The sequence below is a fragment of the Oxyura jamaicensis genome, chromosome 14 (genome assembly GCF_011077185.1).
Source record: "Oxyura jamaicensis isolate SHBP4307 breed ruddy duck chromosome 14, BPBGC_Ojam_1.0, whole genome shotgun sequence".
In the NCBI taxonomy this organism is placed as follows: domain Eukaryota; kingdom Metazoa; phylum Chordata; class Aves; order Anseriformes; family Anatidae; genus Oxyura; species Oxyura jamaicensis.
The window spans coordinates 5,005,171-5,026,071 of record NC_048906.1 but is presented as its reverse complement, the minus strand read 5'-3'; the positions used below and the strand labels follow the sequence as shown (position 1 = coordinate 5,026,071).

The 20,901-nt window shown below is 42.4% G+C and overlaps 1 protein-coding gene across 7 annotated transcripts in view; it reads right to left on the bottom strand.

The window, feature by feature from the left end:
- Nucleotides 1-662: 662 nt before the first annotated feature.
- SNX8 (sorting nexin 8) overlaps nucleotides 663-20,901 on the bottom strand; it is a 23,741-nt gene continuing 3,502 nt past the window's right edge. For 2 of the 7 annotated variants that reach the window (XM_035340001.1, XM_035340002.1), the window contains 10 exons: nucleotides 12,570-12,760; nucleotides 10,436-10,553; nucleotides 7,454-7,575; nucleotides 7,009-7,089; nucleotides 5,897-6,057; nucleotides 5,354-5,486; nucleotides 4,200-4,268; nucleotides 3,234-3,383; nucleotides 2,682-2,831; nucleotides 663-1,939 (listed from right to left, as the gene is read on the bottom strand). In XM_035340001.1, the coding sequence (XP_035195892.1) occupies nucleotides 1,826-1,939; nucleotides 2,682-2,831; nucleotides 3,234-3,383; nucleotides 4,200-4,268; nucleotides 5,354-5,486; nucleotides 5,897-6,057; nucleotides 7,009-7,089; nucleotides 7,454-7,575; nucleotides 10,436-10,553; nucleotides 12,570-12,710 (1,239 nt within the window). In that variant the 5' untranslated portion in view covers nucleotides 12,711-12,760 and the 3' untranslated portion in view covers nucleotides 663-1,825. Of the gene's footprint in view, nucleotides 1,940-2,681; nucleotides 2,832-3,233; nucleotides 3,384-4,199; nucleotides 4,269-5,353; nucleotides 5,487-5,896; nucleotides 6,058-7,008; nucleotides 7,090-7,453; nucleotides 7,576-10,435; nucleotides 10,554-12,569; nucleotides 12,761-14,131; nucleotides 14,337-19,494; nucleotides 19,577-20,208; nucleotides 20,245-20,348; nucleotides 20,501-20,901 lie in introns of those variants that run through there. The other 5 variants (XM_035339999.1, XM_035340000.1, XM_035339998.1 and 2 more) reach the window with 5 other exon arrangements.

Below are 20,901 nucleotides of genomic sequence, written 5' to 3'. Positions count from 1 at the left end.
AGAATCGGAATCAGGAGAGAGAATCGGAATCAGGAGAGAGAATCGGATCTGTCAGAGCCATTTGCAGTTAGTGCCTCAACGGACAAGGCCAGTACGGACAAGTATGTAGGTGGAAAGACTCGGGAGAGAGTTAACATTTGAATTGCTATAAAAAGCTCTTGATAGTGTATTCTGTTGTTAAACCAGGCATCCTACACACTTCTTAAGGCTCAGCACCCATTAAATTCACCCACATTAAGCACACTTTACCACGTATCGGGGGGGCTGTATGTAATGGATCTGCTTGTCTCATGAATCTGGGCAAATAGCTTATTATCTTCCTCCTAAATGAAGGAACTAACCCATAATCTCCACATGGTCTAGGAAGATCTTCATGTTGCATTTAATTTTCTAAACAAAAGAAAAAAAAGCTTTTGTGATCATAGGATTTAAGTGATTTAAATATATTTCCTACTACTGAAAGTACCCCCAAAAGGGAAAATACTGTAACGGTTCCAGTTTAACAGCAAGCATTCATCCCTGTTAACAAGCTTCCTCTTTACCCACTCAAAGAAAATGCTAAGATGGCAACTCTCAAATTCCCCTTTGACAACTCATTTGGTCCCACAGAAGGTAGGTTCGGGGGTACTATTAGTGTCGAGTTTTGTTGCACACGTTTGCAGTTTCTTCACTTATCAGTTTTTCTAGAGGATATGCACAATTTCCTCTACGGTAACATGACATGCAAGTTCTTCTCTCCCCTGCCATTTCCCTCATGAGGGAAAGTCACTGGAGATACAAAGTGAGACATGGAAAATGTTTAGTCCCTTTATCACAGTCAGAAAAAAAAAAAAAAAAAAAAAAAAAACATTACTGAGGGCCATGCTCTTTTTAGAGATGAACTGTCACTTGTCACTTCACTTCTCTTTTCTTCACACACCAATGTTATCCAGAGCCAGAAAAGACAGTAATATCCTGATAAATACTGATTTTTGCTAATCAATTTCATCAGCGTTGCATCCCAGCCTACTGGTGTAACAGGATACTTCATCTGATACTAGACCAGAGGAAACACCAGCCATCGGGTCAGCAGTTCTCCAATAGCCCTAAACAGCTAGCTACTCAGCAGATAGATGTCAGAAACTCCAGAAGAAAACAAACAAGCTACCCTGTAGCTGTTCTGCTTGTGTAATAGGAGTGGTTTACAATTAAGGAGTGTTTCATTCAATTCTTTTCTCGTTTATGTCAGGCAAACTCCTCTGAGTTCCTGAACCCAGTCATCTTTGGCCCCAAACTGAAAAATGTGAGCAAGTCCCTAGGCTGCCCTGCAACTGTGAGCTGAATCAACACTGACATACAGCTTGCTATGCCTCATTGGGAAAATTGCTGTGTCACAGCAGCACTGACCTTCCCAAGCTTAAAAGGCAATCCACCTCCCTTCTGTAAGCAAGTGCTTCAGATATCCTGTTCATCTCAGTACTTTAGAAGTTTGTCCACATTTGTGCAGATAAACATCATTGGAGGGCTGTTAGTGCAAGATGCAGAGGCATCAGCAGTAACGCTGCAGCCCTCACTGCACCATGTCACATCCTGACCCTGTGACGAGTGTCTTTTGGATAACAAAAATCAGCTCTGCCCCAGAGCATTTCAAAATTAAGAGACCGTCTTTACAACTGTATGTTCTGCCCCACGTCCAGTCTGTCTAAATCAGAGAGCAGCTCAAAGCAGCAGTATTTAAAAAAAAAAAAAAAAAAAGCTGTTTGGAGGATCCATTCTAACATCTGGAGGTAGAGGTCCCACCCCTCCCTTGATTGCACTTCTTGCTCCATGCTAGATGCTCAGAATATTAATTGGAGAAGAAGTTTCCCTCTGGAGGTGACAATGGTGGAGTTGGCATATTGCTAGATCCCACGAAGAGACAACTCAACTTCGGCTTCAACTCATTCCAAACTTTACTCATCTGTGGGAAAAGGGAGAGAAAACAAACAGACAAGATAGGTTATTATCTCACCACATTGTATTTTAGCAGCAATTTCAGGATAATCAAAACCACGACACAAATTTCCTGAAGCACTTTGGAGAAGTTCAGCAGACCCAGACGTCCCTTTTAGACTGGTGCTACACTGACTGAGCAGAGGTGGAGGGGAAGCTTCCCATACCTTGGTCGAATTCCTTCACTGAAGGGAAGGTACAAACTGCAGTTGTAAAAACTTTTCTAATACAATGAATGCAACAAAGTCTGTGCATGGGGAACGCTGGAGGTCATATTTAGGGATTAACAAAAGGGCGCTCTTAGATTTAAAGAGAAAACAAGGAAGTTCTTCCTTGTCATACAATTCCTGTGTAGCATGGCAAAAAAAAAAAAAACCCTTAGCAAGCACATTTAGCAAGCACACATCATTCATTACAGAATTGCTAATTATTTAACAGTTGGGTTTTCATCTTTTGGGTAAAGCCACACACAGATGAGAAAAGAAAAAAAAAAAACAGCAGAAAACTTGCTATATGAAGACCCAATCATTTGAAAGGGCTAGCCTTGATCCTCACTCCCTATTGGAAATACCTTAGGTAACTTATTAAGAAGTTTTAAAAGATCTGAGCTGGACAGATGCTTAGAGGAGGAAGACCCACAGGAGAAAATAAATCAGTTCAAAATTCTCATTCGTATTATGGGAAAAAGAGCATAGGCCAGAAGAACTCACCTCTTTGTGGCCCTGAATCTGGGAGTTGACAAAGGCCCCCAAGATGTGAGAGGTGAGAGGCAGATAGATGTGGATGAGCTGTGTTTCCTGATGCAGGCAATACAAAGAAAAGTAATTCCGCAGCTCCATAGTTAGGATAGCATTTTCTTGCTGAAAGAAGAGGAATTCAGTGAAATACAATGCCAGGAAGAGAGTGCCAAGGAGGTTCACTTGCAGCAGGAGAAAACAGCATTCCTCACCACTCTGGCAATTCAAACACCTAACAAGAACCTAAAAAAGGCAGTGCCTGGGCCCATTTCATAGGACAGCAACTGCACTTTCCATCATGCAAACTGCTGCTTTCCACACCTCCGGCAAATGACACGTTGCCAGAGAGCCAGTAATAAGTATAGAGGAAAACAAATACATTTTCCTTGAAGCACAGCAGGGATCTCAAATTACCCAAAGTTACCATTTCTGTCTAATGGCTTTCTGCAGATATGACTGAGCCGCACAGTGGTGTCATTACAGCAGTCCACTACCACCATTTGCTCTCACAGGTATCTGCCCTACCTCCACAATCCGAGACTCCAATTGCTCCACTGATTCTGGTTCTTTGTTCTGCACTGTGGCACTCATCATCTGCTTCTTCATCATGCTGTACTTATGCAATGCTCGCTGGTGCTTGTGCAACACCCCCTTCTCATGTCTTTCACATAGGTCCTTTACAGGAAAAAGAACAAAACCAGGTACTTAGTGGGAACTGGGCAGAGTGCTAAGGGACAGCAGGCAGAGGCAAGCCAAGTACATCAGGAACACAAACACATCATCACACTTCGTAATTTCTCCACTGCGGATTTTTGTTTCTATTTTCAAGAGGGTCAGAAAAAATGTTGTCAGATAGGAATTCAAGAAACTAAACTGCCACTTAAGCTCAGTGGTACGGGTCCAAGCAATCTGGAGCATCACTTCAGCCAACATTTTGGATCTTATCAGGCCACTTATCTTCCGTGACCTTCTCAATATTAAGTGCTGGCAATTAGTCATAGTAATAGCTTGCCAGTACCCTTCTATTTCAGTCCAGCCCTGGGAATGTCAGGAGCGGCTGCCAAGCACAGTTTCACTAGGTGCTTCTAAAAAGTGCATTTGACTGTGAGATTAATATCAACAAAAATGCTTTCATTTGTGACTGAACTCATGAACTGTCTCCATGAGCCTAACAGTAGCCATCTAATTCACTGTTTTGACTCAAAAGCAGCTAAATCTGGAAAATGGTTAGCTGATCCATGTAATTCAAGCAGTCGTACTTCTGAATTTCTTGCAGGGTTTGCCATTTGGCAAGATCTCATCACAAGAATAGCTGATCAGTAAGGCTGTAGAGCTAAGTAAGGCCAACAGACACTCCCCTCCCTCTGCCAGATGCCCAGTGTGCCTCTGAACTGGCCTCACAGTTTTCCATCTAGTTGGCGTTACACCCTCTAAAAAGCACAAGCTTGTTCTAAACAACTTTTTCATTGGCAGAAGAACAGCAGAGCTCACTTTATAGGACTGGAGTAAATCCAGGAAAAGGTTCAGCTTCTCCACCACATCATTCTCTTCCTGTTTACCCTAGAAAACAAGGAAAAAAGTACATTTTATGTAAGCCTGGCAAGAACCAACATCACAGCTCTTCACATCCTTACACCACGCAGGCCTCCACAGTATTCCCCAAGGCATATCAACGGTTACACAACTGCATCAAAAATCTTTCAGATGTCACAGTGGCATTTAGTCTTCAGTCTGCAGAACAAAGATCTGACTGGAGCAGGAACAGCTTTTCCAATCGACTGATCATTATAACAAGAGGAATTAGTTTCACAGTCCTGCGTATGTCAGTCCTTTCAGCTCTCTCTGCCTCAAATTTTTTGCTTTTGCAGACTTCTCCAATCTTTCATCTTTCCTTCTTACAAGATAACTAATCCATTAAATCTATAAATACCTGCATGTTCCCCATAATAGTTCATGCACCAGAAAGCACAAATGAGACACCAAGCTAAGTTTCACCACTTTATTTTTTCCTCTTTTCTAAATACTGCCTTTTATTCCTATATCAATAGAGCTCTTTGGAGCATAAACTGCAGAATAAAGAATCAGTCCAACGGATCTATAAAAGCACACTACGTATTTTAACACAAGGAGGTGAGAAGACAAAACTATTATTTTTGCTTCTCAGACTGTCACAATGTCACATCATTCTAACAGTCATTATCACGCTGTACGCTTACACAGGAATATGACACTTCTGTCTGAATGACTTTCATGTAGTGTTTAAGTAATGTGAATGTCAAAACTTGATTCAGAAATTCTTCTGGATTCTCTGTAGCAGGTAAATAAGAGAGAATGAAGGATTTTTGGACAGCTCAGTGGAGCAGTACAACTTAACCTGTCCAATAACCATTTAGAAGGAAAAAAACCAGGCCTTTCTCCCCACCCGTTTGCCCATTATATTTTTTCCCCATTTAAACACAGTCCAGGTTTTTCATTCAAGCATGAACAAGCAGGCTGGTGGCTGAGGATGCAACTTTAGATTACAATCTCCCTTTTAAACTTTTTAAGTGCCTATCCCCACAGAACTTGTGATTCAAGACAAAACTTAAGACACCAATGCACCTTTCTCATTTCACAAAAAGTTAACAAATAAATAAATAACTCACCTGCTGCACAGCCTTATCTGCCAAAAGTGCAAATTCAACAGATAGACCCTTCAAGGCTTGTTTCAGAGTCCCCCATGTGCTATTATTCAAAGCAGCCCAGGAAGGAAGCGGTGTAGTGTCTGAGCCTAAAGCACTAGGAGAACAGAAATTAATGTTTAAAACTAGGAGACAAACTCCACCAAGCACATGCACTTATTTGCAGAAAGCAGTTCCAAGTTTCAAATGTCTAAACAGGTCACGGTGCAGAGCTACTACTGCACAGCCACAGAAGTAGTGCTACGTATATACTGGGGGAAGAGGTAACATGGTCAGTACCTGAACGTCAAGCTATTGCTGTTTATTTTTGTTGGTCTATAGAATGCAACCTTAGAGGAAAGCATGCATTTTCTTCTTTCGCAGTAGGAAAACTTGATTATAACCTACAGCATGCATTGAAATACCCATTCTTACCAGTCCATTTGCAAGTAAATCTCACAACAGTTCTCAGTTATGAAGCAACAGCAGAAATGTTCACATTGGCAAATCTTCTTTCTCCCAACCTACCTTAGCTCCTTTCCAAATATGAGGAGATCTGAGGCATTATCAATGGCTCGAGAAGCTATCCTCTCTGCACGGTCCCGAAGCTTGTAAAAGCTATTGTAAATATTTCTGATGAGTTCCCTGCTGGCAGCAAACTGGGCTTGTATGTCAGCTGGAAGGAAGTCCTGAAGAAGTGCAAGAGAGATTACTAGTGGAGGTACCAGAGGCATATTCCCGTATCTTAATTTTAGGCACATCATATAGTCAGCAGAGAGACAGACTTCTGCACTCTCCTTCTCTCTCCACCCTGTAGCAGCCCTGAAGAGATCAGCTTTGCAATTTAGATCTCCAAGTCAGATATCATACAAATACCCCTAACTTTCAGAGGTAGAAAGAGGTTCAAATACAGGGTACAGACAGAGTTGGCAAAATCTTCAACTCTATATGAAGTTAAAATGGGGTTTGTGAGGTTTCAAGCCCAGAGGTTCTGATCTGAAGCTACTAAACTGCCAGCATTGCAAAGTCAAGCATGTACTGAAAGTTCAGCTAAGCTCTTTTTGACCTGTGCATCCCAGTAAGAGCCTGAATTAAGCTCTGATTGCAAAATCTTCTGCTAGCAATGCAGGAACCTGAACAACAACTCAATCTAAAATTGCTCAATGAGCACAGCGAATGTATGCTTAAAATCTGCCGTAGCACTAATCATTGAGATAAGCAGATAAATGCAGAACTTCTGACTTCTCTAAAACAATCCAAATTACTCTCCCACAGGGAGAAAAATAAAGAATGATGACACGAACACACATGGAAGATATCAATCAAGATATTAGCTTTTAAATGTTGTGGTATGCTCATTTGTTTGGTATGCAGGCACAATTAATTAGTAAGAAACACATTCTGAGCAGGATTCACTGTTTAATCTTTCTCATGTTTGTGAACCACTATTTAGCTAGAAATATCAGGTCCTTAAAAGTCAAATATACTTTCTATAAAAGTTACAAGTTTAAGTCTTTCAAACTCTGGAAACTCTCCCCTACCTAAGGTCTCTATCACCAAACACACACTGTAACTGATTTACCCAGAGGAAAGAGCCACTTAAACCCAAATTATATGTTGCAAGCAATACGTATACATACCTTGGCCTGGGTAGCTAATCTGCAGGTCATAAATTCATCTCCCACTCCCTGGACTAACTCTCTTAGTTTATTCTGCACATCCTAAAGAAGAGACAGAAGCAAATGAGCATGCAAGAACTAAGTGAAACAGGCAGTTCACACAGGTCTCTCATATTATCATAGAAGGCACAATTTAGCAGATACAGCTTTACCCAGGTTAAGTTCAGTTCAAGGGAAATCATAACATGTATACCCCTAAGAACAGTTACCATTTTCAAAATCCTGTACTCCTGGCATCAAATGAAATTACATTCCCCTTTCCAGCTGTAGAAATATCTATTGAGAAAAAAAGTTCCTCATCACGGGGAGCACCAATGTGTAAGTCAAAAACAATTCTGAACTCTGTGCCCAGGAAAGCAGTTACGGGAAGGTGTGCAGACTCAGACTATCACTAACAAGTACTCACTGAGCCACTGAAAGATAGAAAGAGCTTCAAGAGCACATCTTCTGAGAAAGGAGGATGTCGAGCCACCAGGTTTATAAAGCGCTTCAGAGCTCTCCTTCTTGATTCTATGAATTCTCGGTCAGCTACAGGAAGGAACATTAAACTTCAATTAATAAACCACATTTTACAGCTGCTCAGAAAGAGAAAAAAGAAAACACTCAGTCCAGTAATTTCCTTACTCTTATAAACCTCACTAAAGCGCTTCAACAAAACCAAAGAATGGTCACTGGTACTCCGTTGGCTCTCTGAAACACATCTTTTAGATTGACCACCAGGACAATTCCTTTAAGTGGTTCTTTACATCTTACCGAAATCCTGCACATATATCCCTGGGTGCATTTCCACAGGACGGGCCAAGTAAGCAGGACAAACAACTGAGTCTAAGATCTGAACCCTCTGCTTAGAAACTGCGGGGATGCAAAGATCTTTAGTCCTCTGAATGAATTCCCTAAGTGGCCTCCAAAGAGGATCTCATTTTGTTCGACTCCCGGGTGCTACTGCAATGCAAATCACACCGCCACTTTCCAGTTTCAAACCAATCGTACCACAGATGACTACAGTTCTTGCTCACTGTTCTGAAGAGCTAACTTCAGTGTGTTTCACCCTCAGCTCTGCCTCCTCTGCACTTGCAGACATTTTGTGGGTAGGGGGCAGAGAAAGGTGGTTTTTTGTTCCTCAGTTGCTTCATCAATATCAGCACCCATCTTTTTAATGCAAGACTTCTGAAAGCACTCTGAAGATCTATCTGCTTCGCAGTCTGCAGTACATCCACCCAAAGTCTTTACTTGTTAAACTAAAAGAAGCTCGGCTCATCTTCCTTCCTGAAGCAGGAAAGAGTTTCAATCAGGTGATAATGCTGCAAAGCAGTAAATCAGAGATGCTAGCATCTTTTCAGGAAAAGTGGAGAACTATATTAAAATAAATATATTAAAATAAATCTGAAGGAGCAGGAAGTAGCAAAACTGAAATTAAAATAACGCACAGGCAAATGGATACCTAAAATTTACAAAAGGTGCCTTCATGTTTAAGTTGGGAGTTTACAGGCTGCAGGAAGTCTCTATTAGTATCTTTAGTAAGGCAATTATCAAATTATTTTTTTCATTCATTAGTGTTCCACATCTTGATTGTGCTTTGTTCATACTTTAGACTACACGGAGATTTCAGAAGTCGTCTACACACTTCCTACATGATCTGTCCCAGTTTGCTGCCATCCTCCAAAACGAGCAGAGCAGACTATCAATCCTCCTTCATCTGACAGACAGATGTTAGGCCATGTTTTACCAAGACCATGTTATACCAACACAGAGGTAAGAGTGTAACTTACTACAGGAGCATACAAGTCGCACAGCTTTATCTATCAGGCTCTGGGACTAAGGAATATGCAAGATTCACACACCTACACTGATCTGTCAAATGCTGCGCTGTACAGTTCCATTTATCAGAACATTAACCTACTCAGAAACAAGAACTACCCATTCCATTTCCTTTTTCCTGTTTGCAGTTTCTATTTAACACCACTTACGCAGCTTTTCTATATAGAGAGTAACTGGACTAAAGGCAATCACCACTCTCTGCCTCTACGCACTTGTGGACTACGTTAGGACTGTACTACCAGCGCAGTTTGGGAACAAATCCTGCCAGATTTTTTTTTAAACATTTGATATGTATGGGAAGAAATGCACCAGTGAATGCACAGAAGTATCAACACATCAGAAATGCCAGGAAATAAGCAACTGACAAATTATATGTATTGGAAACTTCTTTCAAGCATCCTCTCTCCACCAAGATAAATCAGAGAAGGTCACTTTGCTCACAGGTGTTGCATGAAGTGGAAATTCTGGAAATTCTGGCTGAGAACACTGAATCAGGCCAAATTCAACAGACTGGTTTTCGCAACCTCAAAAGAAAGGTCTTTACAATTTGCATTCCGTCATAAAAAATATATGACGATTGAAGCTTTTCAATAGAATTATTTTGCTTTGTTCTGGTTCACTATAAACTGTGCTCTGTTCACTGTTTACCAATTCCTTTTTATTGTAGCAATACACAGACTCCTTGACTGAAATCAATTATTTTTTGAAACAAGCTTAGCAGCTCGGGCAGGAGACAAACCAGTGAAAAGCTTGTTCTTTCACAGATAAAGCATAAAACAAGATAGAATTTTATACAGATATGCATCATTTTAAATAATAAAAATTTAAAAACAATGCCAATATTTTGGATTATCGAAAAATGTAGCAGAATGAACTTCAACATGCTTTCAGTCTTGGGATACTTCGTTGGTTTCTATTCTAATAGCTACAATATACTTGAGTGAGCTGACATTCCAGCCTCAGTTTTTAACTTCTGATTATCCTACATACTTGCTGTTGTTGTTACAGAATAAGTTCCTCTGCAGTCTAAAGCCTTATAATGTATTTTTTATTTTTTTATGTTTAGTCTTCTCTCGCTACAGAAGAGCGATGGCATTTCCATGAACCTTTCCTATTCTGAGCACCTCACAAAACAGCACGCAGCGCTGTTTGCATACTAGAGTTGGTCAACAGTACAGTAGCAATTCTACACTCAAAGGATCATATGATCATCACAAAGCACATATGATCATCATAACCTATTTTCCTAAAAATATGACAGCTGCAACTCTGCAATGCTCTTTTGTAGAATTACCCCTTGAATCTTACCAGAAGGGTTATTAGATTCCAAGATGTATGGGAAAAAAAAAAAACATGCATACACACTGAAATTTTAGATTATGTTACCCCTAAAGACTTCTAGGACAGCAATAATTCACAGCTCCAAATCGTGCATTAAGTTCTCAGAATTGTTTTCTGAGCCAAGCAGAGGCAAAGACATTCAATTCTTTCAAGTGTTTGTTTTCATTGGTTTCATTTTGATCATACTCATACTGCAACCCCTCCAGACAAAAGAGCAACCCAAATTTACCTCCCAGCATCCTCTTGGGTGGTAGTGCTGGCACCATACGATACGGGAACTTCTGCAGCAGCATCTCATGGAACACCACAAAGTCATTATATCTCCGATAGACTGAGCATTTGAATCTCTGCAATACAGGAAAAAATAAAAAAAAATCAATACACAGGCTGGACGATCTGCAGCATTTCCATTAATTTTCTACCATCAGCTGCACTGAAAAAGTAAAGAAAGAAATCTCACAAAGAGGCTGCAGAAATAAAATATTCCTTATTTTTAGAGGTCTTGTGGTGGGAAATAAGGAGAAAAGTCTCTAAATGCAGCCACCCTTCCATTATGAATAGAGGTAACAATCTTCTGAGAGTAAGATTTCAGGTAAAAGTGCATGTCACACTCCATTCACACACAAGACGAAATGGAAAGGAGAAGTTTCCTAAAAGATGGCAAATATTTCTAAGTCCGTTGTGGTTCCACACTTCCACTCCCTCAAACTCCCTGTTCTTTCAAATCAGACAGAACACTTAGAACTAGTGCCAATACTCAAGTGCCCTAAAGAGCTCCTTTTCTGAAGTACTGCAGGTGCCTGCTTTAGCTCTTGGGAACTTTCCTTAAATCGGCTTCAGATCCAGAGGTGGCAAAACAAGCTTAGATCATATTAAGTATTAGCCCAAAGGCCTGACCTTTTAAATGAACCTCATAAGACAAAGAGAGACCTTCTATTGATGCTAGATCTATAAACAAACATTTAAAGATCCATTAAAACCTTAGCCTTTAACTCAGTCTTTCTCAGATCAGTATGTAAAACAGACCAAGGAAACCAGGCATTCATTCCAAAAGGAGCTAAGTGGAAACTACAAGGAGGTATTTGAGAAGTAAAAGTCCTTAAAAAATAATTACAAATAAACCAACAAATAAAAAACTACCACTACTACTACACATTGATCTATTGAACGGCTAGTAACAAAGACTACATATGACTATATGCATTCTCACTACTTTTGCGTTGCACATCACGCTCCCCTTACTATGACGCTATGAATTTTCAGAAATAAAGCAACAAGACACACAACTGGAACACAGTGGGTACAGCCCTTGGGGCCTCCCCTTGTCTGATTTGAAATCTGATGCTGACTTGTGTTGCAGATCTTAGATGAAGTGCAAAGCCACACTGTTTCTTCTCCCAGAAGCATAGTTCTACAGATAGAACTGAGAGGGATGACAGCAACTGAAGGGCATTGGAAATGAGTTTCTTCCTAAATTCAATTCCTAGAGAGACCATCAGGGTCTCAGTCCAGGGTCTTGATACTGTGGGCAAAAACAGAGCCCTAAGGAGCCCACAGAAACATTCCCTGTCTGCCCTTTTCCCCCACACAACAGTCTTTGAGAACCTTACAGACACCAGCCTAAAGCCCTGGCCATCACTGCAGATAAGGGACCCAAACATGATGCTGAATATGGACAACGGTGACCACAACGGTTTGAGTGCTACTCTCTAACTGGTGCTTTGGGGGCCTGGGAGCTGCAAATTGCTCATAGTCCATTTAGAATAGGACCAATTTCTTGGGGGGGGGAAACACAGAAGATCCTGGAGAGCTATTTCACTGGCTGTTCCATAAAAAAAAGATATATCACCTTCAGTCTTCACTGATACCAAGAGCAGAACCTTGAGGTCAGGATTAGGGCAAGTAAACTGGAAGTGCCCTGGACTCTGTGGAAGGGTTTGCAGTACCTTTTCTGTTTTTGAAGGATTTCAGTTTAGCACTGCCAATACAATTTCTTCACAAGCTCTAAATAGTCTGAAATACACAGTAGCATACACCAATCCGTTCTGGAATCATTCCATTTATGCTACACATGTGCTTTTCTAGAGAGCTCAGGTGGGTTAGCACAAATAATGGTATCCACTCACTCTGCAGAACTAGCTGACTACGCATCAGACCTCAGCTAGAAGATGTACCATACTGCCAAAACGTAGGTCAGGAAAGCACTGGGCTGGGGCATTTAAAGCAAATCAGTTCAACTGGCCTACTTGAAACCAGCATCACCCAACACACCTATCAAAGCAGACAAGACTGTGCCAAAAGCAACTGCGTGGACGTTCCTGAGAAGACACATTCTCACTAAGAGCATTGCTTGTTCACATTACCTTGCTGGAAACCTCATATTCCACATGTTTCAGAAAAAGCCCCTTCTTCTCAGGTATAAGCTCCACCTGCACACTATCCTTGCTCAATAGCTCTTGTAGGGTGTGGGAAAGCAGCAGTGGATTTCCCTGGGGCGCCTGCATTAGAAATTGTTCCGGTTCCCTCGGTTCATTTACTGGAGGCTTTGCCAAATCTAAAAGACAAAAAGGGAAAAACAGTCCAGTAGACCCTGCAAAGATAAACTGAAAGAAGGAGCCTTAAAATATTCTCTTCCCTCAATGCTCCTGCAGTGGTGCAACACGACCAGAAGAGCACCGAAGCCACTCCTCCCCCAGGAGGCTATGCTACTTCCCACACGTTCGAGACACTGGAACCTCCCTCTTTGCTACACCCAGGAGCACTACCAATTACACCGAGTCAGAAAGCCATCTCCAGTAAGCAAAAGAAGAATCACAGGCCAAATTTGTTCCGTGAATCAGCTAGGAGGCCTGCATTTCCTGTCTGTCCAGCTCCCACCACAGCAGGATCTGCCAAAATGAATGAAACCCTAGCTCAGCACTTTTGGATCCTGCCTATAACAACTCATGGAAGTAAAGAAAATGTGCTATTTTACTGCACTGCAGAAATCTAATACGTTAATTTCACAGGCCATTACAAAGGAGAGAGACACTTTGTTTGACATAATTATATTAAACTGTATGACAGTATGCGAGAGCGTGCATGATTTGTGGTAATTTACTATGTCAATATGTTTAAGTTCAATAGCAGGAGAACAAGGATCCTAGTAATGTCTTCCTACAAGACAGTTTACTCCATCACAGCAAGCTCAGGAAATAGCTTCCAAATACATCGATTCCACTGCTTGTAGCTAAAAACCAAACAGGATAGGGTTATTTTGTTGTGGTTTGGTTGGTTTTGCTTTTTTACAGTGAATTCAGCTGTAGCTGGATAGCTTTGGACAGAGAGAGATCCTAATTCCCAGCAAGATGCAAAAGTGAATAAAGATGGCTCTAAGAGCATGGCTCTAGAAGGCAGACTACACCAAAGAAGGGGAAAGGAGGATGATTTGGAATGCTCTCTTAAAGACTGACTCAAGCCCACTATCTGAACTTGACTTCATGACTGCATGTTATGTGACTGCAAACAAAGCTCACCCCATTTTTTACAAAGCTATCATTTTTTCCACCCATCTTACACATATCAAAAGCCAGCAACAGGGTGAAAAATGTGGCTATTATCCTGGAAACTGTTCAACCCATTCTGGATCTGGAACAGATGGGTTGTTTCCTCTCTGTATACATCTGTTTAAAAGGGATACTGTGAGCAAGTTCTTTTAGAAAACAAGTTGTATCCACAGATGAAAACCACCTAGAAAAGCTGAGGAGTATTAACAATCCCCTCCTTGCAAGTGTGTCAAAGTTACAGCCCTTCTTAAACACATCTAAAATTTTGATATTACAGAAGACAGTAGCACTATAGAAACAATTTTTCCTGTAAGCCTTGATACATAGTTCAAAAGTTTGGTAAGAAGTTCCCTCAGGAAGATATACATTCATAACCTTACCTTGACAGCCCTGACCTCCTGTTAAGGATTTCCTACCTGTACCTTCACGTGCTCAAGGCCCTGGAAAATGGGGAGGCAACCTCCAATTCCTCAGACAGTTGCAGCCTTTGTTTTGTAGATGGCTTAAGGAAACCAAACCTAATCCAGGACAAATGACCTTATCCCACATGTCTCATCAGGCTTCAGATGCCTGCAAAGGTGACTCAGAGAAGCAAGTCTTAACACCTCTGCTTTAATGGAATAACGTATCGCCTATTAACCCCACCTACAAGCAGCTGCTGAAGAGTTCCAGTTAATTACCAGAAATTTGTAGTGAAAATGCAAGCTAATTCAGTGCTGACAAGGGACACTGCTGGATAAAGTGGTAACACACATCTGTATATCCACTTTTCAGATAGATGCTGAACTGAGAAGGAAAGGAGGAAAAAAACTCTGAATTCAGAGAATAAAGCACACAATTTTCTTGTGTAGTAAAATCCTCCCACCTGATACTTGATGGTGCAGCATGGTTATAATAAACCCTACTCCCAAGGGGAAGCACTAAAAATACACACAAAGAGCAGTATGAAGAGCACAAGACAGCCTCCCTCCCCAAAGCAGCGGTTCTCCGGGTGCACGCCCTTGTAATTTTTGGTTTTAATTGCTCAAGACACATCAATGAAATGCAACATGACACAGGCGATTTTATTTCTGCCCTGCACGCACACACACCCTGACAGAATTCCATAGTCCTATGTGGTGCTGAACCAGCAGCTCACCTTTCAGAGGAAGTCACAGCAAGCCAGTCCCCCCAAAGGGGCTAGCCAAAATGCAGCCCACCTGCTTCCGAGAGCAGTGCCAACCTGCACTAGCACAACACTGCTCCTGCCTGCTGAACCACTCTCCATGCTTTCCGTTTTCCTGCTGGCCAGCAGACAGAGCAGGAATTTCACGACACAAAGTGCTCCCTGCTCTGGGGCTCGGCACCATCTGAACTACTGAAACTCCTAGTGGGAAAAGATAAGTACTGAGGGAAAAGACCAACTGGATGAACTGTGAATCCCTCAGTATTTCACCTGTAAGTCCTGAAATCTGCTGCATGATCCAAACCGTCAGCACCTAATGCTGAGAAGATCTCTCCTACTCATTATGGAGACCTGAACCCACGTTACCCCAAAGACAAGTGCAGAGTGAAAACCCACAGAGAGATCTAGTCAAGACTCAAGGTTCCTTCAACAAATCAGTCATGCTGCTTCTTTCAGGTGAAATACTTTCCCACTTTTCACCAAGTTATTCTCTAAATTTGCTTTCTAAAATTCACCTTCAGGAAATACCTTCTTTTCTCAGCAGTTCACACATTCGGCCCCTTCCTGAAATACTCAGATCCCACCTTGTCTAAATATCTAAAGTCATACAAGAAGTCTGAATAATTACTGTTTAACTAATCATCTCTCTTCCACACCAACAAGACAGCTAGTCAGGGTGAACTTGCACCCCCCCCAAACACGAGTCTGAGAACACTGCAAAGTGACTTTGCAACTGTTAACCTGGTCTGGAAAACACCACCCTGGCATTAACATTAACCCCGCAGAACAATGTATCCTTAAACTATTCATCAGCCCAACTTTCATTCTACTTACTAAAGAGTCAATTCAGAAACAGCCTCAAGAGTCCTGGCCAGGAATGGTGGATAATAGTGTGAACTCATTGGTATGAGCTCCTGTGTTCAACCAATACAAGGATTTACATGCATTGTAACAACACACTTAATGTTTCCCATCACGCGCGCTCCTTGAGAACAGCTAATTTTGAAAACATTCCCTTTGGTCTCAGATCATCATCTAACAAAGTTTATATAAATAGAGCAGTAAATGAATATAGAAAGGAGGTAGGGAATGGTTGCCCATAGCACAGGGAAGCAGATAAAATTCAATCAGCTTTTTGTAAAAGCTATCCTTTTCCTACAGTAGAGTTTCTCCATCTGTTGTCAATAAGACATAAGGAAGTAGCCTGGCATCACTGAAAACAAGTTGCTATAAAAGCTAAAAAGAATACACGAGCAAACAGGCAGTCGGCAAGAAGACAAGAAATAGAAGTTTAAAGAAGCATTCAAAGCATAGCCTTTTTTTTTTTTTTTTTTAATTGTAAAAGAAAACAACTATGAAAACAACCGAAATAGAAAGCTACATCACTTTATGCCCCACATTTCAAGCTGTAGTTAGCACCCTGAGCTCACTGCTCCTTTATATACAACTGGACAGTAATCTGCCCTCCGCAGAGTTACTGGGTTCCTCAATCTAAAACTTCTACAACCATATACGTGTGAAATTTCAAGTCTCTGATTAGCTGCACACGAGTTTTACAGGCACATGTAGAAGAGAGGGGCAATACAAGGACTGGAAGCATAGCTTGCAAACCACAGAGCAGATCTCCCTTCCCCACCGAGGCTCTGTCAGCCACATTTGGAAGTTTATCTCTGTTTCACAGGCGGCTGCCAAGCGTAACTCTGTATCATACTTGGGTGTTAATCCACTAAATTTATTAGACACGCTTATATAGAAGATGCCATAGAATTACTTATTATATTTGTGGCAGATCTTCTATATGCAGAAAGGAATGTGAAAGGACGGAAAGCCTTTAGGAAAAATAACTAAGATTTCCTCCTCGTTATCACAGGCCACGGCCTTATGGAGTAGAGGTAATCCAACTCACAGGAAACGCAGGGGAGTAAAAGAACCATGCATTTTTGTACACTGATACCTCAGATTTCCTCCTGGCAAAACTGAAGGCTTCTGGGCCAGGCACACTCTAACAGCAATGTAAATATCATTCATCAGCATTTCCCCTTCCTTTCTGTCTTCTCATGAAAAGCCTCAGGAATTATGGAAATGCCTTTCCCCCTTGTTCTGTCAAACACATTCCTCCTTAATTCCAGAACTCCCTTTCAGTGTCCACAGCAGTCTCTCTAAAAGCTGACACAGACTTCAGCTACAACTTCAAGTCCATTCTCTTCCCCTTTTTTTAAAAAAAAAATCTTACATAAATTGAAATCCCCTAAAAAAAAAAAAAAAAAAAAAAAAAGTTCAAAAAAAAAGGCTTTATTTTTATTAAGGGCATTACATATCTTTTTGAGACAACTGTATGAAACTCCTATTTTCTAAGGAACTTTAAACCATGCAGTTATTATTTAGAAAGGAGCAATGTAAAAGAATCAGCCTACTTTGACCAACAAAAGCAATCCCTGGTTCTATGTTCAACACGAAGGGGAGGTCTGTATTTCTTACTAGATACAAGGAAAGTTATCTCATTTAGTTTCACTGTCATTAAGAGATGGTGTGATTGTGGCCTTCCTTCTTCCCAAGATTTCATTTGTAAATACAAACCATCCAACACCAAAACAAGATAAAGTAACATTTACTCTATCAAAAGCCTAGATGTTAGAATACAGATTCTAACATTTTGCTTTCCTCCTTAAAATCCCCAGCCTTCTCAGTACGCATATCAAATGTGTGTTCTGTGCTGGCTGGTCTGGGTTGTTTTTTCCTCTATTTTGAGGACGTGGGGATGATTCTGTTGTTTTGCGGTGGCTTGTTTTTTTTTCCCTTCAGATTACTAAATTTCATATTGCTATTCAGGTCTTGGTGCTTTCCACAATAAAGCAGAGAAGTAATGTTACAACTTAAAAGTATTCATGTGAGGTATCTAAGCTTCAGTTGATAATAATTTAATAAAAACGCTAGCATTTCTGTATTCCCCTGCAGCTATAGGCTTCTCAAAGTATCATCATCACATACAGCAGGCAGAAAGAAAGGGGGGAAAAAAAGCAAGTTATCTCCTTACAATATCACAGATACGCATGCCAGAACGGAGAACTAACTTTAAGCCTAGTGCCCTGTTCTGTTAACCATGCTCTTAGATCAAGTGATTAATTACGCCGTTTCCCAGTCTGGGAATACAAGGAACACATTCCTTCACATTCCATCAGCCAGTCAGCTGTGCGGCCATAGTCCCAAGCCATAGCAAACACAAAGTGAGATGGGGCTATACAATGAACTGAAGGAATAATAGTATTAAGGGAGTAAAGTCCATCGAGGAACGTTCACAAAGGCTACAGACAGAAGTCAAATCCTTACTGGGACAGCTTTCTGCTCCCAATGGAGGACTGCTGAGCTATCCTCCTTCACACCCAGCTCTAAAGAGAGGTTGGAAGCGTGAAAATTCAGACACAATACATGCAAGAAGCCTCCTGTGACAATAGCTTTCAGAAAGCCACATAGCTATATTCCACCTAAATTCCCACACAAGTCTTTAACAGCAGCAGTTTGTCTTAACTATAAAATTGCCAAGTTTCCACGAACATCCGTTTCCAAGAAAACCCTATCAGATGAAATTTTCCTTTATTTCTTATCTTCCTTGCACATTTCTCATCCTCTTAATTACACTGGACAAAAGCTTGACCTAATGTTAAGTACTCAAAAATGACATGCCACTCCAGCCTTTGGATGGCCTTTTTACACATTTTATGTATACTGAACAAGGTCAGTCATATCCCAAGTTCTGTTTATAGCTCCCATCCTTTTGTACCAGTTTGATGCCTGTAACTGCCCTATTTCTCTCCATCAACCCATGCCAACCCACTACAACTCAAAAGTTTCGGGGGCAATCCATGTGGTTATGTTCAAATTCCACCGTCTGCAACTGGTACAGCGTTCCCTACCCAACCTCTCTACTGGCTGCACACACGGTTAAAGATTTACCACCAGAAGACAAGGAGACACCCCCCTTCCTCTCCAGACAGCACACCTGGATTAGCTCCCTGCAGTCATTGCAAAACAAGCTAGAAGGGGAGCAAGAGCCAAAAACAATAAAGATCAATACAAGTAACTTAGCAGAAACGACTTTAATACATTAGACATTATCTTATCTTTTGCTTGTGTTAAAGTACTTTTAATCTTGTGAAATTAAGAATGTGTGTCCTGTTATAGGTGTGCCCTTTATAGGCCCTTTCAGGATGCTCAGTATTACATGAGAGATTTAGATCCTACTAGAATACTCACTGACTAATTGCTGACCTCTGAAAACGTAAAGTATGAGTATCAAATTCCCAAGATCACCAAACCCACAGCACGATGCTAGAAATTAAGAAGATGCCTCCTTCCACGGCATACTTTTATTTCACTAAGATCATGAGCTGCTGTCTCTGTTTACACAACATAACCTCTCTCAAAGAAAGCCAAATTTTCTAAACAAGGCTGAGCAGATCTGACAGTTACAGAAGCACCATCATGAGCATGGAAGTGAATCAGAAGAAAAGCACTCAAAGACAGCTGAGTTTTATCTCTATAAGGCTCCTGAAGCAGATGGTAAAACCATAATAGACATACCTGAGTGAGCTCTCTCTTTGATACAGTAGGACATTTTTTCCACAAAGGCTGCTGCTCAATATCCCAATATCTTACATCAGTCCTGGACAGAAATATTCCAAAATAATTTATTTATTTATTAATGTCTTATCTGCAGCAGGGGGGTCAGAGGCCTATCAAAAGAACACTTACACTGGATCCTCAATATAATCGAACCAAATCACCCTACCCTACATAAATATTACTCACTTCTGACCTCTAGTAGCTTTTATTTCCAAAGGAAAGAAAAAACAAAACAGGCAGTAATCGTCAGCGTGAAACTCCAGCCACTTGAAAAGCACTTTAGAGAAGCGTTTTCCTCTCAAAGTTTCCTCAGTTTAACCGAGTTTAGCGGTTACTTTTTCCTGACTCACCCCTGAGCTCCCCCCACGGCTCCTTTCGCTGCTGGCACCCCAGTCCCGGCTCTGCCCCTCGGGCTGGGGCCAGCAGGGAGGGGAGAGGCAGCGCCCGGGACGGTGCCTGCCCTGCCAGCCTTCCCCGAGCCCCCAGCGTGTCGCCGAACGCACCAGGCGAAACCCAGCCCTGTCGGCACCTCCGACAGCGGCCGCGACTCGGGGGGCAAAGCCGCGGGGTGCCCCCTCAGCCCGAAACCTGCCCGGGAGAGGGGCTCAGCCAGCAAGAAGCGGTACGGAGCCGCCCCCGGGGGGCGAGGAGGGGAAGGCGGCCCCTTTTTACCTCAAGTTTCGGCGGGGGGAGCAGCCCTGAGCCCTCCCGAGGAGCCCCGAGCCTCCCGCCGGGGGGCGAAAAGCGGCGTCCCCGGAGCCGGGCGGCGGGCAGCGGGTGCCGGCGGGAGGCAGCCCCGCATCGCCCCGTACCTGTGGCGGCGGTGCCGGCGGGCGGCTCGCCCTCCATCGCGGCAGCCCTCAGTCATGTGAGGCCGGGGGCCGGCGGCCGCCCTCCCCTTCCTCCGCAGCGCGGGCGGAGCGGCCGGGGGAGGCCGCCTCCCGCCTCGGGGCCGGGAGAGGGGCTGGGGGCCGCCCGGGGCGGTTTGGGGCGGCCCACGCCGCCTCCCAGCGGCCGGAGTCCCGCGGGAGAGCCCGGGCGGGCCCCTTCCTTCTGCGGCTGTGGCGTGTCCGAGTGCCTGCGGGCACGGGAACGGCCCTGAGGAGGCCGAACTCAAACGCACGCCTCGGGTCCCGGGCCTCAAGGTCGCCGGGATGGGGCTGAGTTTCGTACAGCTGGGGCTCGGGCGCTCATGGGGGAAGAGTCTGTCCGCACTGGTGCTGGAGTGCTCAGAGAGCCTCGAAACCGCACCGGAGTTGGTCATAAATCTTTCAGATATCTTACAGAAGTGATCAGCTCATGAGTGTAATGCAGGCTTTATTCTAAAATCTTTTTTTTTTTTTTTTTTTTTTTTTTTTTTTTTTT